General features: G+C 37.7%; 1 protein-coding gene across 9 annotated transcripts in view; it reads left to right on the top strand.

Annotated features, from left to right (window-relative positions):
* The window catches only part of LRRC9 (leucine rich repeat containing 9), a 63,036-nt gene that overhangs the window by 27,311 nt on the left and 18,434 nt on the right, over positions 1 to 17,291 (top strand). For all 9 annotated transcript variants that reach the window (XR_005553712.1, XR_005553714.1, XR_005553715.1 and 6 more), the window contains exons 18-27: positions 1,236 to 1,427; positions 2,761 to 2,886; positions 3,451 to 3,582; positions 5,742 to 5,919; positions 7,183 to 7,403; positions 8,321 to 8,443; positions 9,209 to 9,339; positions 10,810 to 10,918; positions 13,973 to 14,112; positions 15,978 to 16,114. Coding sequence is in view for 5 of the 9 variants with exons in the window: in XM_039319502.1 (XP_039175436.1) it covers positions 1,236 to 1,427; positions 2,761 to 2,886; positions 3,451 to 3,582; positions 5,742 to 5,919; positions 7,183 to 7,403; positions 8,321 to 8,443; positions 9,209 to 9,339; positions 10,810 to 10,918; positions 13,973 to 14,112; positions 15,978 to 16,114 (1,489 nt within the window). In the remaining 4 variants the exon portion in view is untranslated. The remainder of the gene's footprint in view (positions 1 to 1,235; positions 1,428 to 2,760; positions 2,887 to 3,450; positions 3,583 to 5,741; positions 5,920 to 7,182; positions 7,404 to 8,320; positions 8,444 to 9,208; positions 9,340 to 10,809; positions 10,919 to 13,972; positions 14,113 to 15,977; positions 16,115 to 17,291) is intronic.

Raw genomic sequence — 17,291 nt, 5'->3', positions numbered from 1 at the left:
AGGAATGTTTTTTGCTCATCTTTCCCCAAAATTCTTCTATGATAAAACAGCAACATGATTCCATGTATTTTCAAGTGACTTTTGGTGAAGGAAAATTGCTTTTGTTGAGTATGAGTCTGGAATATGCACCCAAACTGGAAGATAGATATTATGTTTGATTCAAGTATATTACTTGAATCAAACACCATATCCTTGTCCTAATTATCTACAATATAACATCAAACCTGTTATTCCAAATCCCTCTGATTCCTTAATCCATTATTTCCAAAATCCATTCTTTTGCTGCATAATCACCCCAAAATTATATATTTTAAAAATGTTGTTCAGGAGAGATTATGTCGGCTCGGATGCAGCAGCAATTCCCCTCACAAAATCTGTCTTCCTTGCCAGCAAAAGTCAACAGGTTGTCAGCTTACATGTTGCTTACAGGAAGTATAAGAATCCAGTCATTCCTGAAAGCAAGAGCCAGTTTGGTGTAGTGATTAAAGCATCCGGCTAGAAACTGGGAGATTGTAAGTTCTAGTCCTGCAGTAGGCATGAAGCCAGGTGAATGACCTTGGGACAGTCATTCTCTGCCCTAGGAGGGAGTCAATAGCAAATCACTTCTAAAAAACCTTGCAAAAATCTACAGGAATTAGTCCAGGCATTTACTAGCAATAAAAAGAAAAACTGACTTGAAGGCACCCCACCAACCTTCCTGAATGCAGTGTGTTCTATTTAGTCCAATGTCCACTTTAAATATATTTTCTTCTAATTTATACCCACTGTTTCTAGAATAACTTGCCTTATATTTTATGACCATCCTTCACATACTTAAAGATAGCTCTTGGGTCTCGTGGCAGTCTTCTCTTCTTAAGACTAAATATGCTTCATTCCACATTTTCCTCCAGTCTCTTAATTAAATAAGTAACTAGTTATGAATTGCTGGTGAAGTAAGATAGCTAATTTAAAAAATTATTTGCTATCCATCTGCATATGCCAACCATTTTATCATACACAGAAATATATTATATGCAAACAACATTCCTCTTTTATTCCTATAGCAGAAATAGCAGGAAAAGTGGATAAAAATCATAATACAGATGGGTTAAAAGAAACATTGGGAAGGAAAGAAAAGTGAAGTATATCTGAGAGAAGAGGTAACAGGAAGAAAGGGAAATAAAAGATATGAAAGTTATGTTTGTTCATGACAAAAAAAAATGAATTTACCATCGCCTTTAAATATTGCTTTATAGCCCAACCTGGAATATTTTGATGCCAGCCATAACCATGTCATAACTCTTGAAGGCATTAGAGGATTAAACAAGCTGAAGTATTTGGACTTGAGCTGGAATCAGCTGAAAAAGTCAGCAGAAGAAATTGGCGTTTTACGTAAACATACACCAATGTTGCTCAGTTTGGATATCAGGCATAATCAGTGGCATAAGGTACATTTCAGTCAGCTGCACTTGTTATTGCATTACATGTAAGTCTGCTTTAATCAGAGTTTATTTATTGGATTTCATGGCCACTCAATTCCCAAAAGACCGAGTTGCTTACAATATTTAAAATAATAATAATTTGAAGAAAAATGACCATATAGACAAAACACATAACACTCCCCCCCCCCAAAATGACCAAGGCTCCACAAACCCTAACTTCCAACTCTGGGAAAAGAGCCAGGTCATAAGAAACTTCAGGAAAAGTTGAAGGATTAGAGCAGGGGTCTTCAAACTTGGCCCTTTTATGACTTGTGCTTCAACTCCCAGAACTCCTCAGCCAGGCACGCTGGTTGAGGAATTCTGGGAGTTGAAGTCCACGAGTCATAAAAGGGCCAAGTTTGAAGACCCCTGGATTAGAGCCACAGGTATCTCTGGATGGGAGGTATGTGCTATTCCAAAGGATAGGAGCTGTGGCTGTAAACAGAAAGTTGCTTCCATGGTGCATGACAAGGTAACATATTCACATTGTCATGAATGCAATTATTTCTGGGACTACTGCCTATTACTCCTTCTGGAACAGGGGTGTCAAACGGCCAGCCTACGGGCCGGGACGCGTCATGAGGAAACTGCACCCATCCCATTGCCAGCAATGGGAAAAAAGTTCCGATACGTTGCACGACATCACATGATGTTGCGAATTTGACGTGTCTGTTCTAGAAGAACAGGTGTCTTAAAAAGTCTTCTACAATTGGAAACATTCAATGCATGACTACAAAGTAGAGGATTTGCACTTCAGCAATCAAGGCAATTAGTAGCTCTTTAAAAGAAGTTTATATTGGTCCAACTTCTCATATTATTAGTTTCCATCATAAAATGCAGCTTTGAGCAGATTACAGGACCCATGTAGAACTTTGTCCCTTGGCTGGTAATTTTAAGTTGCACAATTTTTGTCCTATTTAAAATAATGAAATACTAAAATAGGTGTATCAAGCCTATACCAATGAATGTTTCAGCTCCATCCATTTCTGAAGAAAGAAGAATTTTAAATGTGTGGTTCTAGAAGTGATATTTCTAATAAAAATGCTTAAGAGGCATTCAAAGTAATGTGACATAGAATTAAGTTAGAACTGGAATCTGAAATCAAAATAATAATGTTAATAGAGGAAGGCTGTTTGAAAAAATTGTGGTGTAAGCAGGCCAGAGAGCAGTAGGGAGATAGAAGGGAAAAGAAGCAAGCTGTGGAAGTAGCCTGAAACTGATTACTCCAGGTAGAAGTGGTAATTGAATAGTTTGAAATTAGAACAGCAGCATCCCATTCCCTGTTTTTCTTCTCCCAAAGCCAGCCTCTATGCGCCTGAGTGTGATTGGTCAGTTGAGAGCTCTGAGGCACCTTGATGGAATTTTGATTACTGGGGAAGAAGCAGCAGCTGCTATTCAATATATAGCAGACTCCAAAATCACCGAGGTTTGATGGTTCTTTGTTTCTTAAAATGATAATTGTACATTGATTACAACATCATAGGCAGATTGAAATGTAGTTTTAAGTATTATCATTGTTACTGCTATTTTTAAAAATGCAAGATTTTTTATGACATCTTGGAAAACCTAATACAATATGCCTTGAGCTTTATTAACTGGAGTAGCACTTAACTGACGTATTTTTCTCAGAATTATTTGAAAGAATATGTTGGAATCGCTCATGCTATAATTCTCTTGCTGACTCAGTTACTTTACACTTCAACACTATGTAATTGTTTTTTTAGGAATATTATACTTTATGGACAGTTAAGATATTTTTGGAGTCAAATATTCACAAAATAACAAACCATTTCAGAAAATTATACCCTTTTAGCGTCTGTACATAGGACCACGATTTGTACTCTCAAAACTGAGATACGTAATTAGAAAGCAGCAAAAATCCTTTGAGATAAAGGGGAAGAGAAATTACTGAATTGTGTAATCTTGTAATTGAAATGTGCAACATATGCTTTTATTTTAATGTACCATTTAATCTGTCTTTATTCTCCAGATGTCTCTGATAGAGTATTCTCGGACAGATCAGGAGAAGCTGCATGTCCTTAGTATCTTGCCGTATGCCAAAATCTTGAGTCAGATAAGCAATAACAAAGTGGATGTATTTCAGAACAACTGGCATTCTAGTGTAAGAGATGTGGAGGGAAAGTGGGAACTCCACTACACAATACTTCCTTTTGTTAATATTCCACTCCCTTCTACTTTTTTCTCCCAATTTCTATTAGGTGGAATAATTTTACATTCACACTATTATCGTTTGGCTGGATGCCACATGTTTTGCTCTTGTGTTCACTTACTACATTTGCTTTTTACTTGTAATTTTACTTCTTTGTGTAATACACTTATGTCCCACACTTCTTCACTCCCAAAAACTCTAGCCAAGTGCACATGTGTTATCCATTTTTATTCTCATAATACCCTTCTGAGGTAAATTAGGCTTAAAAAAATGGACTAATCCAGGGTCTTCCTCAGCCAATGTCCAATAGCTCAATGATTATATTACACTGGCTGATTCTTGCTCTGCTATCCTCTAACTTCTCGGAAAAGTAGGGAAACATTGGTGCCAAAAATAGGATGTGTGAGAGAGGAAAGGAACTAATGAAGAAGGCAGACTGAGACAGAATAGCTGCAGTGAAGGCTGGCTAGTTAATGATTAGAGCAGTAGTTCTCAACCTTCCTAATGCTGCAACCTTTAATACAGTTCCTCATGTTGTGGTAACCCCCAACCCCCCATCCAGCTGGCCGGGGAGGGGGGGCAGGAAGATCACTCCGCTGGCTCCGCCCAGCCTGGTTGGAGAAGCGCCATTCCTCTCCCTCTTTCTCTCTTTCCTCTCTCTCTCTTTCTTTCCTCTCTTTCTCTTTCTCTTTCCTCTCTCTCTTCTCTCTCTCTTTCCTCTTTCTCTATCTCTCTTCCCTCTATCTTTCCCTCTTTCCTCTCTTTTACTGTTTCTCTCTCTTTCCTCTCTTTCTCTTTCTCTTTCCTCTCTCTCTTTTCTCTCTTTCCTCTCTTCTCTTTCCCTCTTTCCTCTCTCTTTCCCTCTTTCCTCTTTTTCTTTCCTCTCCCCGTTTCTCTCTTCCTCTCTTTTTCTCTTTCCTCTGTTTTTCCTCTCTTTCTCTTTCCTTCTCTCTCTTTCTCTGTTTCCTCCCTTTCTCTTTCTCTCTCTTTCTCCTCTCTTTCTCTTTCTCACTTTCTTCTCTTTTCTTCTGCTTCTTTCTCTTCCCCTCTTTCTCTCTCTCTCTCTTACAGCAGCATCGTCGGAGGTCCCAGCCGCCCCCACGCTGCCCGGCCTCGTCCTCCATCCATCGATGGAGCCGTGGTGGGGGCTGGTGCCGCGCGTCCCACCAGCCCCTCCACCAGCCAGGCTGCTCCCCCCCAGGCATCCATCTTCCTCCTGGCTCCCGCCCGAGCAGGAGGAAGAAGGAGAGGAGAGGAGCGAGAAAACTGCTGTCACCGTCCCTGCCGCCCCCGCACTGCCCAGCCTTGCCCTCCGCCCATTCGATGGAGCTGCGGTAGGGGCTAGTGCCGCGCGGCCTGCCAGCCCCTCTGCCAGCCCAGCTGCTCCCCCCAGGCACCCCTCTTGCCCTGGCACCCGCCCAAGCTGCCTTGGGGGCAGTAGGAGGAAGCAGGAGAGGAGGAAGAGGATGGCAAGGAAGCTGCCGCCAGCACTGGGCCCCAGGAAGCGGCTCTCCTCTCCTACCTTTGCTGAATCTCCTTCTTCCTTCCCGGCAGCCTGGACTCCGGCGCGCCTTCCTGGTCCAAGCCAGCAGCTTGCGGGAGGGCTGGCCCACTCAGCGGAGCCTCCAGTGGGCCGCTCCCAGCAGGGATCCCAGGGCTTCCCCAGGTGGCTCCAAGGCCACGAGGCCCTGGCCCCACTTCTCCCAAAGGGTGGGGCACACGAGTGCAGGGCCAATCAGGAGGCTTGCAGGAGGTAAGTCCGCCTGAGAGAGAGAGAGAGAAGGGAAGCGAAAGTGCCTCTCTCTCTCTCTCTCCCTACAAATGGTGGAGGAGGCCGTGTGGAGACGGATGCGGAGCGGTGTCTCGGTTCCTAAGACCATCGGAAATATGTATTTTCCGATGGTCTTAGGCGACCCCTGTGAAAGAGTCATTCGACCCCCAAAAGGGTTGCGACCCACAGGTTGAGAACCTCTGGATTAGAGAGAAGGGGATATGGCATACCATCCAACATTCCCAAAGCACTCTCCACCCCAGTTCCCCTTATATTACAGTTGCTGTTATAGTTGCTTAATGTTTGTTACAGAGAAAGTTGTGTGGCTCTTTTCCCCCAGATTACTGTGTTAGATCTGGATAGCCAGCATCTCTGCAAAATCAGTGGGTTAGAACAATTAGAGAATTTGCGATGGGCATCATTCAGCAACAATAATCTCACTAAAATAGAAGGTTTAGATCGTTGCCTTAATCTGGAGGAACTCACATTAGATGGAAACTGCATTGTAAACCTTGAAGGTAATATATTTCTGTTTTTAATTCTGTACAGCTGAACTTTGGGGATAAACATAAACTAGACTCTGCTTCTAGATGGCTTTTACCTGAAAACTTACACAGCTGTCATTTATGTCAATGTTTCCATTTCTCCAAAAGACAGCTCTAGTCCTGGTCTGTGCATTTTTTGTTTGTACTATATGTTATCTTTCTTTGACAACTGGGAGGTGGGAATGGCATTTTATGCATTCTATAATCGATGTCATTTTGAAAAGTGGTATCCAACTACTTAAACTAGGGTGAAATGTAGCAATCTATTAGACAGTTTATTATATGCATTTTCCTTCACATGAAACTTGAGTAGGCTCCACTCTTCTTATTTGGAGCTTGCCAGTGTGATAAATCATATTAACCTGGAGCAAGGAACAAATACATCACAGGTTTTATATGCAGGACACAGAATCTTTTCAGGGGCTGCACAAAGATTATGAATTTTCTTCCCACTAGAACAGCATTAAGGACTTTCATTCAACATCATTTAAAGCTCTTGAGTGGAATGCAGGGATTATGTGCAAAAGGGGGTATAAGGAGCATGAAATGGTGTTTAAAAGTATAGCAAATTAAAATTAAACTGTTAAATTGTAAGGCATATATACTTATAATGATTACCATCCTGTCATACCTTTCTTGATTTGCATACTCTAACTAAGAAACATTTGAGAAAAAAAAGGATCTGGTCTCTCATACACCTGATTTCCCAGGAATATGTATTCATCTCCCTAATAGAGAAGGAGGAAAAGATAGAGAGAGTGGAGGGATCTGTTAGTAATGGGCAAATGTAGCTGAGATAATGGAGTTAATTAGAAGGTGGTTTGCTTACAGTTCATAAATCACAGATTAGCTTGCAATTCTTGTGGTTCACATATTACAGAATTTCCATTGGGTTGCAATATTTTTGCCTTATTTTGTCTGGCGTTTTGGCATCAGGAAGTTTCATTGGCTGATTCTTTTTTATTGGCTTCATTATTGCATTTTATTTTGCGCCTTGTTTTAATCTGTATGTGTGTGAGAGAGAGAACATTTTATATTTTTTAATACATAGCAACTTGGACCCAAATATATCCTGTAAATAAAAGTAGATTATAAGCATTTGTTTGGGGTATTAATTAGAGAAGATGAGCTGAAGCTGTAGACCAACATGATTCCTTGTCTATCTGTTCCCTACCTGCTGTGATGCTGTTCTTTTGCTATTTCCTATCTGTTCAGAGAAGGTCTGTTCTTTTCCAGGTATTTCAAAACTCTCCAAACTCATGCGACTGAGTGCCAACAATAATCATCTCACCAGCCTGGAGAGAAATGTCTTCGATAATCTGTCGCACCTCCATTATCTCTCTCTTGAAAACAACCGTATCACATCATTAGGAGGTTTACAAAAGGCCTATGCACTCATTGAACTCTACATAAGCAACAATTACGTGTCTTCAAACCAAGAAATATATCAGTTAAAGGTAACATTTGTGTGTTAAAGTGAAGATGTTGAACTTTTACCTGTGAACAAAAATCTTACTAAGGTAAGCTTATTCTTATCTGGCATCCTACAAATGCAGTAAAATGCAAAATTAGGAATGAAGAATTAGGAAAATATAGCCTTAATTTATCTAAGAGTGCATTAGGAAGGCTGATACTGCCTAAAAATGGAGCTGTGAACTAAAGAAAATAAAGTCTTGTGAGTTGAGCAGTTATTTAACAAATAACAATTCATTATATATGACGTTAATGTAGCATACTTGCTTCAAAGTCCAAAGCCACTCTAACCTAATACTAATAGAGATACAAGGAGGCTTTTTTTTCTTTTCCATCCACTTTTTCCCTTAATATTTTTCCTTTTGCATTTTTTACCTATTAACCAAGAAGAAGAAAAACAGAAGACATCAATTCCAGTTCTCTATAGAGGTGTGTTGGCAAAATATTTGGATACAACAGTTCCAAAAATTTTCCCAATATACCTCAGTAGTCATTTCTTAATCTTTTTTAATTATTATCAAAGCACTAATAGTGGATGGCTGCAATGGTTTCCATTGTAATAAAAATATGGTATTAAACCAGATCTGTAGAGAAAGTATTCTCATCAGAATTCAATGTTTTTGCTAGCAATGGAGATTGTTCCCTAAGTAAACAGCTTTGCTCTGTGTAGATGCCAAGGAAATATTAACCATTTCTACTAAAAACAAAATTTCCTTAAAACATTTTGAGGCATAACATATATAAGAATTCCAAATAAACTCTTCCATATAAATTCTTTTACCATAAACAGTAATTCTTATTACATTTTATGTTTTATAATCCACCTCAAAACCATTATCATAGGATTCTCCCTTTTCTTTAATTGCACATTTAATTTTGGGTTAATTTCTTTGCTTCCTAGGGGTTAAATAGTCTGGCTATACTGGATTTTTATGGAAATCTGATTGTTTGGAAGCAAGAAAATTACCGCCTTTTTGTCATTTTTCATATTCCTTCTCTGAAAGCCTTGGATGGCGTTGCTGTGGTAAGTTTCAAATACCTAGTTTGTAAGGGAAAGACAAAAGGGAGAATGAGGAGAGAGAGAGGGAGGGAGGGGAGGGGAGAGAGAGAGAGAGAGAGAGACGGACAGACATGAATGAATGAATGTATATATACTGGAAAAAACAGTATAGGATAGTAAATTGAACGGAATGGGAATGGGATGCTATCATACAGGAAACTAAGAAAGCATTCATGGTAAAATAAGATGAGATAAGAGTCATGAGTAAATAAATGCTGAATAAAGCTGGTTTCAATACAAAAATGAATGACCAGAATGAAGAAGGTACAGTATGTTGAGGTGGTACAACCAATTAAAATGAGCATGATTGAATTGCATAATGAACAAATGAAGGAATACTGAATAGGTCCACAGGAGGAGGAAGACCAAGAAACAAATGGTTGAATGGAGTTGTTGAAATTCTGAAAAAAAGACAGGGGAGAAGTTTATAGAAGAGAAATCAGCATATGACTGATTATATGAATGCAATTGAAGTCCAAACAGACAAAAACCGTGGAGAATTATGTGAGTCATGTTCATCTCAAGTTTTGAAGAACATCTCCTTAACTCTATTATTCAGATCATTAATAAAAACCTTGAACCCCACAAAGCCCAAGACAGAGAGTCTAGTGGCATGGTATCCCAATAAATATTTCCCTCCACCTGTAGGGAAGCCATTAATTATCATTCCTCGGGGTAATAATTAATACATATATTTTCAACTTACATTTTTAAATGCCGTTAATATAGGAAGCAACTGAAGTAGAAAATGCGAAAGATCAGTTTGGTGGCAAACTTAATGCTGATATGGTGGCAGAAAGACTGGGCCATTCAAACTTCAGCAAAATGCAAGAATTAAACTGGACAGCCTCTATGATCAGGTGAATTCTTTCAGATATTAAAGTGGAAATAGCTGTATGTTGATTTATCTTTATTTATTTATTTATGAGACTTATATACCGCTTTAAGTGCAAGCACTCTCTAAGCGGTGTATACCAGTAAGCAATGTATATATATGTTTACATTGCCCCCAATAATCTGGGTCCTCATTTTACCTACCCCGGAAGGATGGAAGGCTGAGTCAACCTTGAGCCGGTGAGATTTGAACCGCTGACCTGCTGAACACAGTCAGCTAAAGTGGCCTGCAGTACTGCACTCTAATTGCTGCGCCACCTCGGCTCTTTCTCTACCATCAGTTCCTATTTTATATTAATTTGATGTTTAATTATTGCATTTGTAACCTGCTATCCTACAGGAAACTAAGGAAGGCTCTCTTTTCTTCCTAACACCTTTTTAACCTGTGAGGTAGATTAGATTGAGAAATAGGGGCATGCCTCAGTCATATATTAAGATGGGGCTGAGATGTGAACTGAGTTTAAAAAGCACCTTACTGCTAATACTTATTAAAATTATTTGTGCAACAGTTTCTGAAAGGAAAACATTTCCATTAATCAGTTGCTCTAGGTCAGGGGTAGGCAACCTTGGCTCTTTTATGACTCGTGGACTTCAACTCCCAGAATTCCTGAGCCAGCCATGCTTCAAGTCACGCTGGCTCAGGCATAAAAGGGCCAAGTTTGAAGAACCCTGATTTAATAGATGTATGGACATAGAAAGATGCTCTGTGACATACAGCATCAGTTCCTTGGTCCATCTAACTTAGCGTTCTTGCCACCAAAGATTGGGAACCTATGGAAAATCTTTTTCCATTCATCTAGTTGTGCGGATGTGGAATTAGGTAATCAAAACTATAGGGATCTTTAGGAAATACTGGACTTCAAAGCAAAATTAATCATTTTCTTGCTATGCATTGAAAATCTATTTCCTGAGAACAATTAATCAGTTGAATGTCTTGCCTTCAGAAGTTGTGGGTGCTCCAATATTGGAGGTTTTAAAGAAGAGATTGGGAAACCGTTAGCCTGAAATGGTATAGGGTTTCCTGCTTGAGCAGGAGGTTGGACTAGAAGACTTCCAAGGTCCCTTCCAACTCTGTTATCCTGTTTCCTATTTAAAAATTGCCACCCACATCGTACTTCAGAAAGAGAAGAAATTATCATAGATGCTCAGAATACAGGCTTTGCATGAAGGAGATTCTAAAATCTCCAGATGTGCAACAGTACTAATATGATCTGCTTGGGACCTTCAGCATTCCTATCCATCAAGTTAGACAATACTAGATTGGATAAGCAAATAACTGCAATGGCAGAAGGTGTTTCCTATAATCCTAGTGCATTAGATCTACAAAGAAGGACATTAAAAGTTTATACATGTGTTCCTCTAAAGTCTGCCTCAGAAAAAGCATCATGTTTAATTTACCACCTCTTTCCCCTAAATGCCCTTTTTGTCTGACTCAGAATGGTGGATCTTGTGCCAGCAGACCAGTTTAAAAATATCACTAGTGTGAATTTACAGAACAATAATCTTACCTCTTTCAGTGGTTTGATCTTCCTACCCAATGTTAAGGTGAGTTTCCTATCATGTGTAATAGATATTCTTACAGTACTGATCTGAGATATGTTAGGGCTACTTCATACTACTGTCACAATGATTATTTCTTCATATAGCTTATTTATTACCTCATTTATTGATTTTCAGCAATATTGCCTATCAAAAATATTTACAATTAAATGATACAAAAATACTGGGAATACATGGAAATATTCACAGTATTTGGTTCAGGTTTCCTCTAGAGAGAAGGGAGAGGACACTGCAGATAGATTCAGGAACAAGCCCTTGTCTGAACTGTCAGTATGCATGCACCATCCATTCAATTATATGTACAATTTTTTGTTCCTAGCTATGAGAGACATCCTCTAGATGTGTATCACTAAACTGTGTCAGAGCATGCACAGTCTTATTGCACTAGATAACCCAGGAGTAAACACAATAAACAATGGTCTATATTAAATGGTGGTTTATCTTACACTGTCTATAATACCACATACCAGGAACAATATAGATATACATGTTAATACAGAAGTCTCCAACACATAGCAGTTACAGCAGGAAACAGAAGAGAGAGCACACATCTGTGGAGCCCTTTTATACAAAGCTCTTAAAGAGATACAGACCCAGCTGTCTCTTAAAGGGACATAGACCCTGCTGAGTCATTCCCATCATTACATCATACATCTTACATTACATCAGCTGGTTAGCTTCTAAATCATTACCTTGACACTCCTCCCATTTAAAGCTAAACAGTTGTTAACCCAAATGCTTGGTGGTTCTTTCACTACTGGCAATGATAAATAGCAGGCCGTTTTTAATCCAAATATGCCCTCATGAGAATCTCTCTACATCTTTGGAAGGCTTTTACTTGAGCAGATTGTTTATAATCATAGAATTGAGAATTGTCATTAGTTTCTTTCTCCGCATCCCTAGACAGACAGAGAAACAGACAGACAGATAATATTACCAGACAAATAATGACTCCCTTCGGATCATTATTTCAGAGATATTTCCTTACCAGATTTCTTAATGCCTTCAACAATGGCAGAATTTCTAATGTACTTTAAAAGTTCTTAAAAATTCAGAGAGATATTCAGAAATGTTTCTGTCTTGAAACTAACTCTGGTTGAACTGTATAGTGCAATCAAACATCAGAAGCTGATCACAGGAAATGTTTTGTGACATTTTATATTAAGTCATAAAATGCTTTTTTTTTTCTAACATCTAAACCAGACTGAGAAATTTCAAACTGAACTCTAAACATCACAGTGATTGCCTTCAGAAGTTGTGGGTGCTCCATCTCTGGAGGCTTTTAAGAAGAGACTGAACAGCCAGTCTGGAATGGTCTAGGGCAGGGGTAGTCAACCTTGATTCTTTTATGACTCGTGGACTTCAACTCCCAGAATTCCTGAGCCAGCTAATTCTGGGAATTGAAGTCCACGAGTCATAAAAGAGCCAAGGTTGACTACCCCTGGTCTAGGATCTCCGGCTTGTGGAGGGGGTTGGACTAGAAGACCTCCAAAGTCCCTTCCAACTCTGTTATTCTATTATAAAGTGACTTCTAATTCCTAAAAATCTGCATCTGTTAAATTTTAACATCCTTATTCCTCTCAGAGCCACTATTGGTATATTCATTATTAGCATTTTAAAGATTTTGACCAAGTTTTATATATATATGAAAATGTCATATTTTGGCTTGCTGAAATTCCAACAAGAGGAAATGCAAAATATTCTGATAATATAGATAAAATAGTCTTTCTAAAATTATAAATGTCAGAAAAATGGATTGTTAGTAGGATATTGTAGAAAAGACATTTACAGTGGGATATGTTTATGCAAAAACTACAAAGTGATAGTTTGATAAAACTTTTATTGAGATCAACCAAAATGGCACAAAAGAAGATATAATCTTCTCATGTTCTGCATAACTGTCTCACTCATTATTTTATTAAAGATATTAAAAAAATAAATGAAGACTGTCTCTGAAAATTGGATCAGTTCAAGCTGTTCCTTCTAGAAAGTATAGTGTATGAGTTATTTTGCCTAAAACACCAGAATGCCCAACTAGAAAAATTTTCTAGGTAGCAAGAATATTAAACTTCTACTGTTGTGTGATATATACATTGGAAAATGAAATTGAAAAATAAAATACAATATAATCTTATTATTGATTCCCTGAACTACAAATAGTATGCACAATTAATTTTATTGATTTTCTATCCTTCTATAGTGAAAATAGAGTGCTTTAATTTTGAGTTCTCAAGTGAACTCCCCTACCAGCCGCATTCACAGGACCATCCCTTATTCTCTTCAGCAATAAAACTCTCCAAAGTCCTTTGGGCTTTGTAGAAAAGGAGATATGATAGTCCAAACTCTGTATGATGGAGACACATTACTACATAACAGATTTTATCTGTTACACAGACACTCTGGTAGAAGTGTGTTTGTGTCATTTCTGTCATTATAAAGCATAATACTGATCATCCTGAGGTGGATTCTAAAACTAAATTCTATGAAGATTGTAAAGGGTTTGGTTATCTGAACATTAAAACTATCAGGTTTCCCAAGGCAGAAATAAACTAGGCTAAAACTCCCAAAGAAATTTAAGACACAATGGCTAAGAACTACATCTTTATTCTAAGTTTAGAACAATAGACATTATAAATAATTAGCAGTCACTAAAGGAGCTCAAGGCTGGTAGAGAATTCATATACCCACCTATATCAACTGAGTGTTCTCTTTTCCCATATCTTCCCTTGTGTAATGAAATTGTTGCATTTTCTCACACATGCTAGCTAGTTACTTTTGCATGTTTATATTTGTGCTAGGAGGATCCTTTGCCCTCTCTCCCTGGCATGCTTTAGATGAGGTAGAATCAACTGCTCTTCCCAGCTAGCATGTTACCGGTAATTGGGGAAGGGTGTTTTTAAAGCAACCACTGCATGTTTAATCAGGGCAGAAATATAAGTCATCATTATTATCGTTTGTACTCTCCACATACAGTAGTTAATTGTTAGCCCTGCTGCTTATTATCTAAACAGAGTAGAATTAATTCCATTTTTCATGCAGGTTCTCTGCCTCAATTACAATCACATTGAGTCCATTCTCCCAAGACAAAAGCCTTCCAATCACTTAACAAACAGACAGTTGCTACATCAGAAAGTGATGTCCAGTGGATATGGACAGCAAGGGGCTTCAAAAAGCAACAGGTACACAGTCTTAATATCGGTAACAAAAAGAAGAGGCAGTTACTTGGAGAGAAGTGAACTCTAACTGGAACTGGAACTAGTCTCCAAGTAAAGCATTTTCCCTCTAGGGTCAACTCTGAGAGAAAAACCATGTTGTGAGTTTGTAACAGGAAATTGCTGAGCATAGAATTGGTTAACTGTCACCCATGAACACTTCTTCAATTTCATCTACAACTTGAGTAATATTTTGCAGTTTATCTTACATATTTCCTCAAATGAGATCTACTGTAGGTAATGCATAAGCCAAACTTCCCATTAATTGAAGCAGTTTTGAATAAGAAATGGCTTTTCAAACTCAGAATGGGGTGTTTCAAATTCAAGCCACCTAAGTAAAGTTTGAAAATTGCTAATTGACTTAAAATTTTCATGGGTGGCAGGATGCCACAACTGTTGACTCTATTGCTGGCTTGACAGTCCACTACTACGTCTCATTGATTTCTTTTTTAATTAATTGATAAATCATACTGAACAATGTTTAATGTATTCCTTAATGTTTAAACAAAGCATTAAGTAGATTCTTACTTGAGAGAAGTAAATGTAATATCGCAAGCCAGTATTTAGTTCATTGCTATGTGATTTTGCTGTGATTTCTGATTTATTTATATTTACCTGCAATTCATTTGCCTGAAAAAAAAGCCTGGAAAATTGTTGCTATCTGTAGATATTTGAATATGTTTTCTGATCAATGATCTATTGATGAAATGGGAAGACGTAATTATAGTAGTAGTAGTGGTGGTGGTGGTGATTTTATTTGTTATTTAGTATGTGATTATAATTACAGTAGGTGCAATACAAATATAAGATCATACAATATTATATAACGTGTTGCAGGACATTATACTATCACAATAAAAAAAATGAAACTAAAATACCCATCACATATAATAACTTCAGCATCTGCACATTCAATTATATTTTTTAAAAAGAAACAATTTAATCAGGGTCCTAAGGAAACAGTTTTACTCCTATTTTATGCTCATAATTGGAGAGGGTAGAAGGAACGGCCTTGAGGGCAGGAGGAAGAGCTGCTATCAAGACAATCGTCAGATAAAAAAGAACTGAATACAGGGCAGGAATGTAACTTGATTAAATTTCTCAGACAAAACTTTCCCTACTTCTCATGTAGATAAAGGGGTGTGTATGCATTCAAACTTGCAAGGTTCTGTTACTATAACTTTATAGAAAAAGTAGTACTGACATACATGACATTAGATTCCTAATTTGATCTACCTTGAAGGGCTGACATAATTCAATGGTGACTGATTCCATAGAGCCAAGCTAGGTAAGAAAAGACTCTTAATTGTGATATGGCTATTCTAGTTGACTAGGAAAACCAACTGACCCTGGCCCAGTACTCAAATCAGTCATGGTAGCTTATTGCAGGACTCATTGCTGGTCTTTCCATTTATTGCATGTGCTAATATCCAGGACATCATAAGTCAACTACAGCTTTTATACCGGCATCTTTCAGAAATATTCAACCGGTGTGAGACTGAAAAAAGGCAGGAATAAAATGGAGAAAGTCCAGAACGTATGGCTAGAGATATTGCCAACTTATTGCTAAGAGATCATCATCATAAACCTTTTACAAAACTTAAAAAATAATTTATAGCTATTCCCATTTTCTTTTCCATTTCCTTATGGAAAAAAAATGGATTTCAGTATCATTGCTTAAAGTTCATGTTTAGATTGCTGCCTTGTTTCCAACTATATAACTGGATGTACTTTCCCATATAACATTTCAAAAGCCTAGCATAGAATTTTATTTCCACATTCAGTTTTTACTAAGCTATTCTTTCTGACTCAAACTCCTGTTTTTATTTTAGGGATGCAGGAGTCAGTGAAAGCTTGCCTCCAATAATGGAGAGTTTAGAAGTTCTCCATTTGGGCTATAATGGAATTACAAATTTGGTCTTGTTACAGATTAGTAGGCTAAAGAATCTGAAGTTTTTGTTTTTACAGGGTAAGTAACAATAGCAGTTAGTTCAATATCATTATCATGTATCTGTAGTTTCCTTTTGCAGCAAAGTAAAATAATTATAGGGTGGTGCCTTGAGTAAAATATCCTGAAAAAGACCATGGCTGCCTGGTACTTTAAAGAAGAACATTATGCACTGCAACAGTATATTTCAAATACCAAAAGAAAATGAGATTCCCAACAGTAATCCCTAAGGAGGATCACCATTAGATCAAATAATTATATGCTTTATAGGCACCATATCATAAAACCTGCATCACTAATCCAGATGAAGTGTTTTATCAGGTAAGTTCCTTTATAATGCTATTATACATAATATCATAAACAGGTTGGATAGGAAACAAGCCTCTATCGCCCCCCTTTCTCCTTTTGAGAAATTAGAAATACCCTCTCAGAAAAACAATATTGAAAATGGGTGGTTTTAATACTAAATTCTGAAAATACTTCTCCCCCAATGCCTTAGTTTTATTTTATGCCACGCTATCTCTGATAAAAAAATAAGTTTGCAGACTTATTAACGTAAGTAAAACCTGTGAATGGAGGTAACTTTGGAAAAAGTTCTACCTCTTCTGATCCAACTGAATGTAATACAGAGTTTTTATAACCGGATCTCCTGTATTTCCTTTGTCAACAGAGGTTCTGAAGAGCGTTAGTGTATGTGTAGATTTTCTATTAGGATTGAGGTATGAGTGGAGGAACAATTCTTATACTTTGTGCTGATTCCACAGTATGAATCTCTTAAAAGCTATTTTCTGTGAGGTAAAGCATATTTTCTTCCCCTCAGAGCTAATAGCTGATTTGAAGAAGTTTAAGCAGAGACCTGGATGTTAAATATGCATTACTGCCTTGATCTTCCTGTGCCCTTAAAAAGGATGTTGCAGTTATGAAATTCCTACTTCATGTGTAACTGGTTCTATTCAGTAGTGTGAAAAAATATATTATCTGTTTGGTAGCCTTTGCCTTAGGAAAATTTTTCAGTTCTACCTGCAAATATACATTCAGTATGCTTCCACATGCAAAGGAGATACCATTTTCTTTCTTTCTTTGTTGGCTAATCATTTATTAAATTTGTGTGGCCTCCCACTTTGTAATATAGAGTCTGGACAGTTAACATGACATAGGAAAAACTCAAATTACAGAATAAAAAATATATTAAATTTAG

This window comes from Crotalus tigris, unplaced genomic scaffold, assembly GCF_016545835.1.
Source record: "Crotalus tigris isolate CLP2741 ecotype Arizona unplaced genomic scaffold, ASM1654583v1 scf7180000023598.3388751, whole genome shotgun sequence".
Taxonomy (NCBI): Eukaryota; Metazoa; Chordata; class Lepidosauria; order Squamata; family Viperidae; genus Crotalus; species Crotalus tigris.
This window is presented reverse-complemented; position numbering and strand designations above follow the sequence as displayed.